This window comes from Myotis lucifugus, unplaced genomic scaffold (assembly GCF_000147115.1).
Source record: "Myotis lucifugus unplaced genomic scaffold, Myoluc2.0 scaffold_509, whole genome shotgun sequence".
NCBI lineage: Eukaryota > Metazoa > Chordata > Mammalia > Chiroptera > Vespertilionidae > Myotis > Myotis lucifugus.
Genome location: NW_005871557.1, coordinates 388487 through 402841, shown reverse-complemented (window position 1 = coordinate 402841; position 14355 = coordinate 388487). Strand labels below are relative to the sequence as shown.

Genomic DNA, 14355 nt, shown 5'->3' with positions numbered 1-14355 from the left:
CTGATAGATAGAAAAACAAATAGATCTCTCTCTCTCTCTCTCTCTCTCTCTCAATCAATCAATAATTTTTTAAAAATAGAACCCAAACTCTTTAATATATTCTAAGTAAGATCAGACTGAGCTCAGGACAGCATGCAGAAATGGAGCCAGCCAGGGGAATACCTTCCTTTTCTGTTGTAGGAGTCATGGTGGTTCCTGGTGAGAAATCCCAGGACTTCCCCTCAGCACTGTGTGGACAAAGGTGAGGACAGGTTGGCTGAGAAAGATCCAAATTTCCCAGGTCCCATGGCAGAGCTGGGGACTAAGTATGGCCCTCCACTCCCTCCCCTTCCCCTTAGTCAGCATGGCTGCTCAGCATGGCTCCATCCTCTGTCTCTGCAGTGGCTTGAGACTGAAGCTTTTCCCTGGACGTATTAGCCCTAATATGTAAGAGGTGATCTATGGGACACAGCTGTTTTGAGACACAAGGGCCTCAGGGGGAAGCAGCTCTTCAAACTCTAGCCAGGGACCTTCCCCACTACCCAGGCTCTTGCTGCCCCCTGGTGGCCCAAGCGGGTACATCCCACACACTGGGGAGGCAGCTGAGTGGGCACTGGAAATCCCTGTTTACCTCCTTCCCATCTTTGTACTACTCCTTCCTACACTGTGAATGTTCATCTCTCACAGGCTTCTTTGGGGATGATGCATTTCATAACAGAACGAATTTAGAAAAATAAACAAATGCATGAAAATTCTTTTCCTTCCCTTAGCTCCACAAACAAGAACTCAACAATTGCAGCCATGGAGGACATTACGTGACAAACCACAAGGAGAAGGTGAACCCTGTCCTTTCAGCCTTTGGAGGTGGAGGAAAGGCTCCCAGAACATTTGACAGACGCCAGAAAAGAGAGAGACAGCGCCAGAGCAGCAGGAAGCCCCCTGGCCCAAGGGGATGAAGCTGCGGCCCAGGCCCCTCCCTGCCTCTCCAGTTCATCCAGGAAATGTTCCACCACCAGGTCCCAAGGAGGGAAGATGCTCCTCAACCAACAGGAAACCCTCCAGGGCCTCCCCCGATGGACTCGAAGAATGAGCGGCTCTAAGAGGGAGAGAAAAATGAAGCCTTGGCTGCCGCCCTCGGACGGCCCTGAGAGTGAGGATTCTATTTGATTTCCTCGTGTGAAGTGATGTGGACCCTGTTCATGCGCTAGGTTCCTGAAGCTTCTCTCTGCCCCTGGGCTGTGATAGAAGAGGCAGATCAATTCATAGGAGCCCATCAGTTGATTCCCGGATACATAAAATGAGGTCTTTCCATGCGATGCAATATCATTCGGCCGTGCTAAGGGATGAAGTCCCGACATAGGCTTCAACATGAGTGAACCTTGAAAACACTTTGATGAAATAGAAAAATCAAACACAAGAGACCATGCAGTGCGTGATTCCTCTATGGGCAATGTCCACAGTTTGGAGGGAGTTCGTTGAAATAAGAGGGAAACTGGGGTGACTGCTAATGAGTGAGGTATTGCTTCTGGGGAATAAAGACGCTCTGGAATTATAGAGCATAATGGATGCACATACTCGTGAATAGGATAAAAGCCACTGAATTGTACACCTTGAAATGATGTACATTTTTGAATGTGAATTCTGGGAAAAAAGATATTAAAAGTAGGTGCTGGTGGATACAACTTACTCTCAAATGATTCAGAAGATGAATGTCATTGTGTCTATGTTATGTATATATATGTGTGTATGTGTATACACCTATACTCATATATATGCATACATAAACATATGCTGAGAGAGATGAAAGTAAGAAAATAAAATGAAAACCAAATATGGTAAAATGTTAAAAAGTGGTGAATCAGGGAAAAGATTACAGAGCATTTCTTTACATTATCTTTAAATTTGTGTTTAAGTTTGCAATTATTTAAAAATAAAATAATAGCAAAGGATAAAGAAATGAAAGCCTGAGTTGAGGAGTGAAGGGACTTGAGGGAGTTCAAAGGAGGTTTTGGTCTCACTTCCCCATGAACCTGCACCACTGTGGAGAGTGCTACTGCTTATATATCGATAGGAGCAACAGTAATAATCGGCCTCGTCCTCGGCCTGCAGCCCAGAGATGGTCAGGGTGGCCGTGTTGCCAGACTTGGAGCCAGAGAAACGCTCAGGGATCCCCGAGGGCCGACTGCTGACATCATAAATCAGGAGTTTAGGGGCCGTGCCCGTTCGATGTTGGTACCAGGACACATAATTATACTTCCCAATGTCATTGCTGCTTCCAGCACAGGAGATGGTGACTGAAGACCCTGGAGTCCCAGACACTGTAGGAGGCTGAGTGAGGGGAGCCTGGGCCCAGGACCCTGGAAAGAGCAAAAACACACTCTGGTGAGTTCAGTGCTGGGCCCGGGGGGCCTGAGGAGGAGGCAGAGAGTCAGCCCAGGAGTCCCCGTGTCCCTTCCCTGGAGGCCTCACCTGTGCCCTGAGAGAGGAGGCTGAGGAGGAGCAGAGCCCAGGCCATGGTGGAGGTGCCCTGAGAGCGCTGCCTTCTGAGACCCCAAGCCTGAGCCTGGCTCCCCCAGACCTCTCTTATCCCCTCCCCCTGGCTCAGAGGAGGGAGGGGCATCCATGCAAATCCACTTCCTGCACCTGCCTCTTCTCACTCCACTCTGACTTGACCTGGAGTCTAGATACGCCTGCTTCCCTGGAAAGAAGAGCTTTAGCAAGAATGAAACTCTGGCCCTGAACCGGTAGCTCCATTGATTAGTGCATTGTCACAGTGTGCCATGGTTTCAGGTTTGATTCCCAGTCAGGGCGCATACAAGAATCAACCAATGAATGCACTGATATCTAGAACAACAAAGAGATCTCTCTCTCTTTTTCAAATCAATTAGTAAAATTTTAAAGAAAGAACCAAATTCCTTAATATATTCTAAGTAAGATCAGACTGGGCTCAGGACAGCATGCAGAAATGCAGCCAGCCAGGGGGATACCTTCCTGTTCTGTGGTTGGAGTCATGGTGGTTCCTGGTGAGAAATCCCAGGACTTCCTCTCTGCACTGTGAGCGCAAAGGTGAGGACAGGTTGGCTGACAAAGATCCAGTTGCTCCATTTCCCAGGTCCCATGGCAGAGCTGGGGGCTGCATATGGCCCTCCACTCCCTCTCCTTCCCCTTAGTAGCATGGCTGCTCTGCATGGCTCCATCCTCTGTCTCTGCAGTGGCTTGAGACTGAAGCTGAGCCCTGGACGTATTAGGACGTATTGGGACGTAAGAGGTGATCTGTTGGGCACAGCTGTTTTGGGACACAAGGGCCTCAGGGGGAAGCAGCTCTTCAAACTCCATCCAGAGACAGCATGAACCACAGCAAGTACCTTCCCCACAACCCGGGCTCTTGCTGCCCCCTGGTGGCCCAAGAGGGTGCATCCCACGCACTGGGGAGGCAGCTGAGTGGGCACTGGAAATCCCTGTTTACCTCCTTCCCATCTCTGTCCTTTCCCATTCGGCTCAGTACCAGGCCCCCAGGCCCTTCTGTTTCCCTCTAAGCCCATTTCCCTTTGTCCATCAGCTTCCTCTTGAACGGAGAAAGTTATTCTAGCGGTTATCTGTGAGCTAGGTAACCGGTGTCTCATTGTTTCTGAATTTTGCTGACATGTGTTCTGTTCTTCCTCAACTACCTGTGAACCGTCTGTTCTCACTTCTGAAATCTAATATCCCATTTCCCCCCTTTTCTCCTTTGTTCAAAAATGCCTTATATTGCCGGGCCAGTGTGGCTCAGTAGTAGGGCATCGAATTATGAACCAGAAGGTCATGGTTCAATTCCCCGTCATTGCACATGCCCGGGTTGCAGGCTCAGTCCCCAATGGGGGCTGTGCAGGAGGCAGCTGAACAATGATTCTCTCTCATCATAAATGTTTCCGTCTCTCTCTCTCCCTCTCCCTTCCTCTCTGCAGTCAATGAAAATATATATTTTTTAAATGTGGTTCACCCAAATCACGACACACAGCCTAGGGCACGCATAGCAGCCACCTCGAATTCTCTCCAAGACCTTTCACGTCAGCTTACCCCTGCAGCAGGCGGGGGTGGAGAGGCCATTTCAGGTGCGTGTTACCCAATCAGGAACCCAGTGTGTATTGGGTGTCATGGAAGCACAACTCAGAGCAACCCCACTCTGGGGGCCAGGAGCCCCCCGCCAGGACTCCACAGCCCTGAATTCCTTCTTGATGTGGCCACTCTGCTTGGGATGAGCGGCTTGTCCTTTCTGGTCTGAGTGTGTTCACCTGGGAATCACTAAGATCGCATTAAAGTTCCCAGCACCCTTGCATGCGTCTGGCGAGAAAATCAAAAGACAAAATTTCCATTCGTTGGTAAGCGCTCTATGGCTTTTACCCAGAGTCAAGCATGGTTAAGTGGAGAATGCAGGTTCTTTGTCCTTCAGGCTTACTGTAGGTGCTCATAGAAGAAAACATAGTCCGCCCTCGCTGGTGTGGCTCAGTGGATAGAGCATTGGCCTGCAGGCTGAAGGGTCCTGGGTTCAATTCTGGTCAAGGGCATATGCCTGGGTTGTGGGCTCAATTCTCAGTGTGGGGCGTGCAGGAGGCAGCCGATCAATGATTCTCTCTCATCATTGACGTCTCTCTCTCTCCTTTCCCTTTCTCTCTGAAATCAATTTAAAAATATGTATATTAACAAGTATTTTCCTCTTTCAGTTCATTGCTTTCTCATCCCCTCACAGATCAGCCAAGACCCAGCCTCTATCAGCCGCACACACACAAAACAGCTCCTACGAAAACATCCTCCCTCCTCTCTTCCCTCACTGCAGGGTTTTAAAGTCTCCATGGTGACCATTACAATGCAGTGCAGGTTGACTGTATTTTTCAATATTTCCGAAATGAAAAGAGCTCTATTTTCATCGCTAATCAAGGAAAAACCATGAGGACAGAAAACATTTAAAAAATACAGAAAAGGGTTTTACGAAAACCAGCCTTATCATTTTAGTGACCACCTTCTGGACACGTGGCCCTGCTTTTTAAGATGCCCACAAAGATGAATTACACCTCTCCCGGGCGGGCGGGGCCCTGTCACTCTCAGTCCCTCTTCCACATCCAGGCCTAGTGCAGCCCAGGAATTTGGTAAACATTGCGAGGCATGACTTGAAGCAATGGAATCAGTGGATGTTATATTCACATTTACTGTTACACGAATAGGGTTGCATTCTATAATCAGCCGGGGGACCTGCATTTTTGCTTTTACATTTTACAGCCCTCATCTTTTTCTTATCAATCTCAGCGAGAATGACAAGCAACGGGATCATGAAAATAAGGATGAGTGATCTTCAGACTCCCTTTTATTTTTACTGTTTTAAAATAAATTTTTATTGTTGAAAGTATTACACCGGTCCTCCTTTTTTCCCCATTCACCTCTTCCAGCTGCTCCCATCCTCCTTCCTGCCCCCCACCCTCACCCCCCAGGCCCTCACCACCCCATTGTCCACAGGTGATGCATATGTGCGGACAAGTTCATTGGTTGATCTCTTCCCACCCACCCTCCCCTGCCTCCCCCTGAGCTTCATGGATTCCCTTTTAATTTCACGTCCCACAGATGCATCCGCTATCCTTTCTGTCCCTTATCACCCCTCCCTCCGCCCCCGTCTCCTCATGTTCTCAAATCGGCCAAGCTCTTGTCTCAGAATTTGCGCAGGATCCTCTCCAGCCCCCATGGCTCCTCCTTGCTCAGGCCTCGGACAGGACGCCGCCTGCCTTGGTAACTTTCCACACCAGCTCCTTTGTTTTCTTCAGAGAATTCGTTACAACTCGCCCCTTGAAGACAACGGTCTTCTTGTCTTTGGGTGGCTGTTTTTTTCTATTTTCATCCTAAACCTCGTGAGGAGATACTGTGTATATCTCCGAGCATGGCATGAGCAGCCACTCAAGGACAAACATTTGCTGAATGAGTCGAGAGGAGAGGAAGGGAGGGGTGGGCTGAACCTCCAGTTCTAAGCGGGGGGAAAAAAGGTTTTTCATCAGCTCTGTTCTAGGTGACAATCCCAGATCCACTGGGGATCAATGCGGTGGCCTCATTTGCACTCATCCATCCATCCATGTGGCTGGAAACCTTAAACTCTGCTGGCGCACAGGCATGGGGGGTGCCTGGAGGAAGGGCAGGGTAGACACACACACGAACACACACGCACACACGTGCACACATGCACACACACGCACACACACGGCCAGCCTTACCACCCTGCCTGTTGCTCTCAGCCACCACCACCTTCCTAGAGAGTCAGGGTCACGTGGGGACGAGATTTCAAAAGTCCCCACGGAGATCCCGGGCCGGCGTGAGTGACAGGCTGGGGCCTCCGCTCTGCTCTTAACCACAGTCTCCCCCCTCCTCACCCGGAAAGGATCCCCCCATTTTTCTCTCCCAGAGACTTTCCAAAAGGGGGCGCCCAAACCGGGCCCCTGAGGACGCCAGGCCCCAGCGCCCCCTGGCGGCGGCCCGGAGAGCCCGGGCGGGAGGCGGCTCCGAGAGGCGGCGCTCAGGCTGCGGCTGCGGCTGGGGCTCCCCCTCCTCCGCTTGGTTGGCGGCTCCCTCCGGAGCTCCCGCCCCACCGTGTTCTGAGGCCCAGCTGCGACTTGGCCCAAAGGGGGCGCTGGGGAGAGAGAAGCCCTGGGCTCCAGGAGCGGACGCTGCCACCACCACCGGGAGGCCTGGGGAGGTGAGTGGGAGATGGGATCGGGGGCGTCGGAAGGAGCTGGCCGCCAGTCCCAGCGGGGACCGAGGGTGCCTCTCCGAGGGGAGGGCGTTGCGTGGGGCCGGGCTCCCTCCGCCCAGGGCGGCAGCATGGCCCGTGCAGGGTGGGGACGTGGGCCCCCAGGGCGGGAGCTCTTTCCTAGACTCGGGGGTGGAGGGGGGCGACGACCCTCACGCAGGGCCCCCGGGCGGTGACACTGGCACCCACAGCCGAGGGGGAAAGGGACCCCGGGAGCACAGACCCGGTGAGAGTGGGGGGTAAGTTGGGGGTGTCCGGGGCCTCCTTTTTCTCCCTCCACACCCCAGCCCACCCCCACCCTATCCCATCCTCACCCCCTACCCACCCGGACCCCAAGCAGCCCCCCACCCCCTCCCACCTCGGGCGGCCCGGTGGGCGTGGCCACAGGCACCGCCCCTCCCCCCTTCTCTCCCTCCGTGTCCGTTAAACCCCTTCTGGGCTCCCTCGGAGACCCCGCTCAAGATCTCGCGAGACTTCCCCGGAGAAGGACCAAGAAGGCAGGATTGGCCGGATCCTGCCGCTTCCGGAGCACCCCCAGGAGCCCTCCCGCCAGCCATTGTTCCTTTTCCCTCCGCCCGGGCGCCCAGACAGAGAGGCCACGAGTGGAGGAGCGGCCTGAGGGAAACGTAATTTCAAGCGCGCCCCCTGCACTCCCCCGACTCGGTGGGCGACCTGGCGCTGGTCACGCGTGGCCCTCGACCCCCCCCCCCCCCCCAGTTATTTTCCTCCTGAAAATGGGCTCCCCCTCGGGGGGCGGGAGGCTGAGGGGACGTGCTTCCTATGCGCGCCAGTCTGTGAGGCCGCAGCCCGCAGCCCCGCCCCCCCCTGCACTTCGCTGTGCCAGCCGCTGGCCTGTGCCCTCCCCCGGGCCCCGGGGCCTCGGGGGCGGGGGGTGGGGGGCAGTGCCCGGGAGCGAAAGGCCGCATCTCACAGGCCACACGGCCTGTCACTCAAGGCGGCCCTCTGGTCCGGGGAGCGGTCAGTGGTCGGGTTGGAGGTAAGAGGTGATGCCCACCGAAAGGGGGGATCGTGCCTCCAGGGTTTTTGTGTTTTCTATTTAACCATTGAATATATGATTGAATAGATATTTTTTTAATCGATTTGAGAGAGAGATAGAGACATTGGTTGACGGCTGTCCACGCCTGACGGTGCTCAGGCGATGCCCATCCGTCCGGGGCTGCCTCCAGTTGCCCGTGCCCCCCGGCTTCCTAAATGCTCGGTTAACCTGCTGTCTCCTTGTCTTTGGAGCCTTTTGGTTCTCACTCTCAGACTTGGGTGGACACGGTGACCGAGGCCACAGAAGACCAGAGAAGCCATCGGAGACCCTTGGAGGACCTGAGGCCAGTCTGAGCTGGACCCGAGTGGAAGGGAGACGTCTTCAGGTGAGCCCGTTCCGTGAGCCATCTTGGGGGTCCCCCTCCGTTCTCATCATCGAGGACGTGGGTGGAATCTGCATCCTGAGGTCCCTGGTGGGGAGGAGAAGCAGGAGCAGCTGTTATATTCCCCAGTCATTTCCCCACGAAAGCGTTTGTCCTGCTGCCTTTTTACAAGAAGCAAAAGAAGAGCAGAAGCTGTAGTGTGTTAGGGACCCCATTCCCAAAGCCACGGTCACGGCTGGAAACTGCTCAGAGCGCAGGAGCAGGGCTGGCATCAGACCCCCCAGACTTGGCTCACGTTTGGTGTCAAGTAGGTTTTTGTCTCACTTCCCGTGACCTTGGACCACTGCGGGAAAGGGAGGCCTCTGGGAAGAAAGCAGCAGTAGTGCACAGCTTGTCCTCCAGCTGCAGCCCATGGAGGTCAGGGAGGCCTTGGAGCTGGAGATGGGGCTGGAGAGAGGACGACCTCATGCACTGGGAGCATCGGGCTGCACACAGATGCTGTTGTATGCCTCCCCCCCCCCCCCCGACACATACACACACACACACATACACACACACACACACCCTGCTGCACTGAGAATGGCTATGTCAGGGCAGACTGGGTCCAGGACCCTGAGAGGAGAGGTCAAGGCCATGACTCCAGAGTAGTTTTCGGCAGAAGGGTCAGCCCTGGGCTGTCAAAAATCACGAGCATGAATTCCTGATTTCTGTTATCAGTGGGTGTCCCCCAGCATCGGGGCCACACCTCGGGCTCATGAGAAGTTTTTTTAAAAATATATTCTATTGATTTTTCACAAAGAAGAAGAGAGAGGGATAGAGAGTTAGAAACATCGATGAGAGAGAAACATCAATCAGCTGCCTCTTGCCCACCTCCGACTGGGGATGTGCCTGCAACCAAGGTACACGCCCTTGGCCGGAATCGAACCTGGGACCTTTCAGTCTCCAGGCCGACGCTCTATCCAAACCGGTCAGGGCATGAGAAGTTGACTGACATTCCAGGGATGAAGAAAGAGGGCTCCCAAGTCAGCAAAGACCAGGGGAGGGGAAACAAACAGCATTCTAAAGACCCCCTGGTTTCCTCCTTAACCACTACCCTTTTAGTTTCCAGGTTTCTCCAGATCAAAATCTTTGAATTTCCCAAACATATTTTCCTTTGTCTTGGGTAATTCCTTTGTCCCATTACAAACTTGCAGCCCCTCCCTTTCCCTGGCCAACTCCTGGTTCTGATTTTGGCCTGACCTGCCTTGGGGAAGCCTTGACCCTCAAAATCTGGACCAACGGTCCCTAGTTGTATCTCTGTTCCTCCGTGAATGGGCACACGATTTGCAGTTTCAGGTAACAAAGTGTAAGACACGATTTGATATTCAATCATTTTGTTGTTTATGTCTTTTTCTTTGGGGATGATACTGCTGTCTGCCTAAAGCTGCCTGACCTTGGACATTTGGGAATTTTGATGTGGCGCAAACGCCCCCATCAAGCCTCCTCCCAGGTTGGTTTCATTTTCTTCTTCTTTCATGAATGGACATAGGATTCGGTTGGTTGCATGGAGAGTGTAAGACCCAATCAGGGTTAACTGGATGGAGATCCAGGAATAGGTTGTGCTTTCTGTTCAGCAGAATGAAATGCTGCCAGTGGGTGGCAGTGGGAGGGTGCCAGTGGTTCTTACCCCTCCTTGGGTGCCTGGCGGGCGAGATGCTTGTCCTGCCACCGGCAGAGGCAGAGCTGTGGTCTGTGGCCCCCACGCAGGAAATGGAATCGGGGTAAATCGAGGACGCTCCCACTGTTGCCAGAGCAGTGCCTTTGGCCCCCAGCTGGTTCCCCTGAAGGGTGGAGGGACCGGGGTTGCTCATGCTCAGCCTGACAAGGATGCCTTGCTCCCTGATGTCTCCCAGGATCACTATCAGGGCAGCTCCATCGGGATGAGCCTCCCGGCCCCACGCAGACTCCTGGAACTGGCCTGTCAGGGCCTGCTGAAGGATGAGGCCTCGGCCATCGCTGCTCTGGAGTCGCTGCCCATGGAGCTCTTCCCACCACTGTTCATGGAGGCCTTTACCGGGAAGCACACCAACGTCCTGAAGATGATGGTGCAGGCCTGGCCCTTCCCCTGCCTCCCTCTGGGGGCCCTGATGAAGGATCGGCAGCCCGACCACGAGATTTTCCAGGCTGCGCTCGATGGGCTCGATGCCCTGCTTGCCCAGGAGACTCGCCCCAGGTGAAGGGGCTCAGTAGCCTGGTTGGACCCTGGGGATCTGAGCAGATAGAGCTGGGATCAGGGGCGTGCTGGCCTAAGGGGGAGCTCGGGGGCCTTGGAGCCATTGCTGCGGTCATTCTGGGGAGAGGCTTTGGATGTATAGGGCTGGGTAGGATGCAGAGGGTGACTGAAGGAACAGGAGCCCACCCCCTGGGGTGGCACCTAAAGGTGCCAGGAATGGGGACCAGGAAGGATCCCAGTAGCACAAGGAGCACTTGATACCTGGGGTATGGAGTAAAAGTCCAGTCAGGTGTCTGGTCCAGGTGCCCGGATTCCTAGACTCACAGTCATGGTCTTATTCCCTGTTATCTTCACGCATCCAGTCTATCTCCTGTTTTCCCTGCAGGAGATGGAAACTGCAGCTGCTGAACTTACAGAAGAAAGTTCATCAGGAGTTCTGGACCGTGTGGTCTGGAACCAGAACCGACGTGTGCTCACTGTTGGAGCCTGAGGCCGCCCAGCCCATGAGGAAGAGAGGGAAAGAGGACAGCTCAAGGGTGGGGCCAAATCCACCCTTGGCCCCCGTGCAGGTGTTCGTAGACCTTTGCCTCAAGGAAGGAATCCCTGACGAGTCCCTCAGCTACCTCATTAGGAAAGTCACCAAGAGGAGAGGCTTGCTGCACCTGTGCTGTAAGAAGCTGAAGGTTTTTGCGGTGTCGAAGCAGAACATGAACATCCTCAACATGGTGCAGCTCGACTCCGTCCAGGATTTGGAACTAAATTGCACCTGGAAGCTGTCTACTCTGAAGAAGTTTGCGCCGTACCTGGGCCAGATGGGCAACCTGCGCCGGTTCCTCCTCTCCCACATCCTTACGTCTTCTCGCATCACCATGGAGCAGGAGGAGCTGTGCGTTGGCCAGGTCACCTCTCAGTTCCTCGGCCTGCCCTGCCTCCAGGAGCTCTGTTTGGACTCTGTCTCCTTCCTCAAAGGCCGCCTGGACCAGATCCTCAGGTGAGGGGTGGCGAGCTTCCTCTGCAGACCAGAGCGAGCCCCGTCTTCTCAGTCCATAGTGACGGGCTCTTCTACGTGCCGCCGTCAGCAGTGCCGGAGTGCCTGCGTCACTCGTCGGTCCACACAGCCAGTGTCGCGTTCACTGCTCTGTCCCCTTGCATGTGGTCACCTAACCCCCCAGACAAAGGTTGGAGGCATGAACTAGGACAGATGGTAGTAAAGAGACCCCTTGCTAGGAATCGATGTAATGGACTTGAGGCCGGGTGAGGTAGCTTGGGGAATTCTTGCCTTAGGAAGTGATGTCTAGGTGAAGATGATGGAAAAGAACCCAGTGAGGATGGCAGTGACGGAGGGAAAGCCCATCAGAGGTGAGGTTTCAGTGCTTAGCTCTGCACTCAGCAATTTGTCGATAGGAGCCTTTCACTCCAAACCTGCCTCGAATTGCCTGTCTGCCAAGGGTTGCCTTAGGCTCCAGCTAAGGGAATACGCGGGAAATGCAGAATGCTGGAGTAAGGAATTATCAGAAGGGATAGATGGTTTGTGGATGATGCAGTGATCTAAGTTCCTGCAGGCTGGTAGCCCCCACTGGTGTTGGCAGACCTTGCCCAGGTTAGTCCTTTCTGCACGTCTGCCAGTAGCCTCACTGGGCTCAAAGATAAGGGTGATGGGGGTCCAAGCTGTGGCTGGAAGGAAGCCAGAGTTGAAGGCATTTAGGATCATGTCTCCCAATACTAAAACTTACTGGTTCCCTCCTGCTTGAGGCATTGGGTCAGGTTCCTTTCTGAGGAACTCCCACCTTTTCATTCATCCTCACAAATTTGGCGGGGGCCAGGGGGGGCGGTCGGAGGGTTATGATGCACTCTGTTTGACAGATGAGCAGAGGGCGTGTGTGAGGTTTCATTCACTTGATTCAGTCACACGGCAAATTAGTGATGGAGAAAGGATTCCACTCAAATTTGCACTGACTTGAATGACTCTTTACACCACGCAGCATCCTGGGGTTGATCATCATCTGGAAAACTTTAGATTTTGGGGAGATGGACCTCTTTTCCCTTAAGGCTGGGGTCATCCTCACCTCCCTCTGCCCACCAGCTCCATCCCCCAGAACTAACTTCTCTGTGTCTTCCCAGGTCCCTGAAGAACCCCTTGAAGACCCTGTCCATCACTAACTGCCTGTTTTTAGAAAGAGACTTGAGACATCTGTCCCGGCACCTGAACGTCAGTCAGCTGAAAGGCCTGAGTTTCAGCGGCCTCAACCTGACCAATATCACTTCGGGGCCACTCCAACTTCTGATAGAGAAAGCCTCGCCCACCCTCCAGAATCTGGACTTGGATGAGTGTGGGATCATGGACCCCCAGTTCATGGACATCCTGCCTGCCCTGAGCCACTGCTCCCAGCTCATGACCTTAAGCTTCTGTGAAAACCCCATCTCCATGACGGTCCTGGAGGACCTGCTGCGCCACACCATCGGGCTGAGCAAGCTGACCCGCGTGCTGTATGCTGCCCCCCTGGAGAGTTACGAGGAGACCAGTGGCACCCTCCACCTGGGCAAGCTTGCCCAGGTGCATGCTGTGCTGAAGCAAATGCTGCAGAAGCTGGGGCGTCCAGACATGGTCTGGCTCTGTGCTAGCCCCTGTCCTCGCTGTGGCGATAGAACCTTCTATGACCCAAATCCCATTCTGTGTCCCTGTTATGTCTCTATTTAGCTGAGTGCACATATCATAGACTTTATTCTGGGCACTTGGACATTGAAGCCCAGACATAAGTGTATCTTAAAGGAACACAGCAGCCACAGTTTGACAGCTACTCTGTGTTGGGGGGAAATGTTGACATGGGGAGTTAATGGTTTCTTTGGGGAGATGTGTTAGAAATATGAATCTGTATCTCTAGTGGGGAGGGATTCAGATTTGGGAAGTAAATGTGGGAGTTACCTTTGTTCGAATGGTTGTGAAGAAATGTCAGTAATAAAGGGAACCTCAATGTTAACCGTCTGGTGTCCTCTATGACATGTTAACCCGATTCTCCCATCTGCAGTTACTGGTCAAATGAGCATCCATGATGCCCAGACTCTAGGCTGGATGAGGTTGGGTCCCAGGAGTCCACATCACCCTTTATCATTTCCTGGTCGGTTATTTTCTCTGTTGCATCCGGTGTCTTCTCACTACCTCTGCCTATTCAGTCAGCGCACACAAGGTGCGTCCACAGGGTCTGGAACACACTAAGTGGCCTATAGTGAGATCCACTGAAGTACAAGTTCTCAGGGGCCCTCATGGCCCAGGCCGTACTCGCCACTGAGAGCCAGTGGGGCCTGCAGGAGGCAGCCGATCGATGATTATCATCATTGATGTTTCTCTCTCTCCCTCACTCTAAAAATCCTTTTAAAAAGGCGAAGCTCATTCATAGCGTGCTGTGAGTTGTACAAAATCAGGTTGCAGGCGAGACTGGGCTTGGCCGCAGATGCAACGAGAGGAGGACGGGCGGCCAGAGCATTGGGATGGCCAAGCGCCTTGAGCAGAGGGCGGGCCGCGGCGCCTCGTGGGCAGAGGGCACTTGAGGACCAGGAGATGGGGGCCAGAGGGGCGGCCTGTTCTCCGGCCCGAACCCTGGTCCTCGGGGCAACCTAGGCCGCCGAGACCCTTCCAGGGCCCGGGTGCTCCGCGGCCCGCACCCTCGCCGCCAGCCCACAGCCTCAGCTGGTCCCACTCGGAGCGGAGCGCGCATGCGCCGGGCCCATCCGCGCGGCCAATCAGCGCGCAGCGCCGGCGCCGCGGCCTCACGCCCGCACCTGGCTGCCAGTCAGTGGTCGCGGCGCTCGCGGGGGGCTGCGGCCGGCGCTGGGGCCTGAGGGACGGCGGCGCCTCGGCTTCGCCCGGAGCGCGGCGGCGGCTCGGAGACTGGTAAGCGGGCGTGGCGGCGGCCCGGGCGCCCCCGAGGGGAGAAGGAGCGGGATCCCGCGGTTGCACGGGATGCCGGCGGCCTTGTCCCCGTCCCCGCGTCGCCCCGCGGCCGCGCCCGCCGTTCTCAGGAACC

General features: G+C 54.6%; 2 protein-coding genes and 1 gene segment (V, D, J or C); 1 reads left to right on the top strand and 2 right to left on the bottom strand.

Moving 5' to 3' along the window:
- Positions 1–14355, bottom strand: part of LOC111823484 (immunoglobulin lambda-1 light chain-like) — a 350281-nt gene that overhangs the window by 151885 nt on the left and 184041 nt on the right. The gene's annotated exons all lie outside the window — the stretch shown is intronic.
- The window catches only part of LOC102434976, a 233834-nt gene that overhangs the window by 145027 nt on the left and 74452 nt on the right, over positions 1–14355 (bottom strand).
- PRAME (preferentially expressed antigen in melanoma) lies at positions 10041–13031 on the top strand. Its single transcript, XM_006103797.1, has 3 exons — positions 10041–10333; positions 10719–11324; positions 12455–13031. The coding sequence occupies exons 1-3, from the start codon at positions 10041–10043 to the stop codon at positions 13029–13031; spliced, it is 1476 nt and encodes a 491-aa protein (XP_006103859.1).

What these genes read in the sequence shown, in the direction of transcription:
- PRAME (XM_006103797.1), top strand. Translation starts at nt 10,041, where the DNA reads ATGAGCCTCCCGGCCCCACGCAGACTCCTGGAACTGGCCTGTCAGGGC. An exon ending in GCCCAGGAGACTCGCCCCAG is followed by an intron (nt 10,334 to 10,718) that starts GTGAAGGGGCTC and finishes TTTTCCCTGCAG; the next exon opens with GAGATGGAAACTGCAGCTGC. An exon ending in CGCCTGGACCAGATCCTCAG is followed by an intron (nt 11,325 to 12,454) that starts GTGAGGGGTGGC and finishes GTGTCTTCCCAG; the next exon opens with GTCCCTGAAGAACCCCTTGA.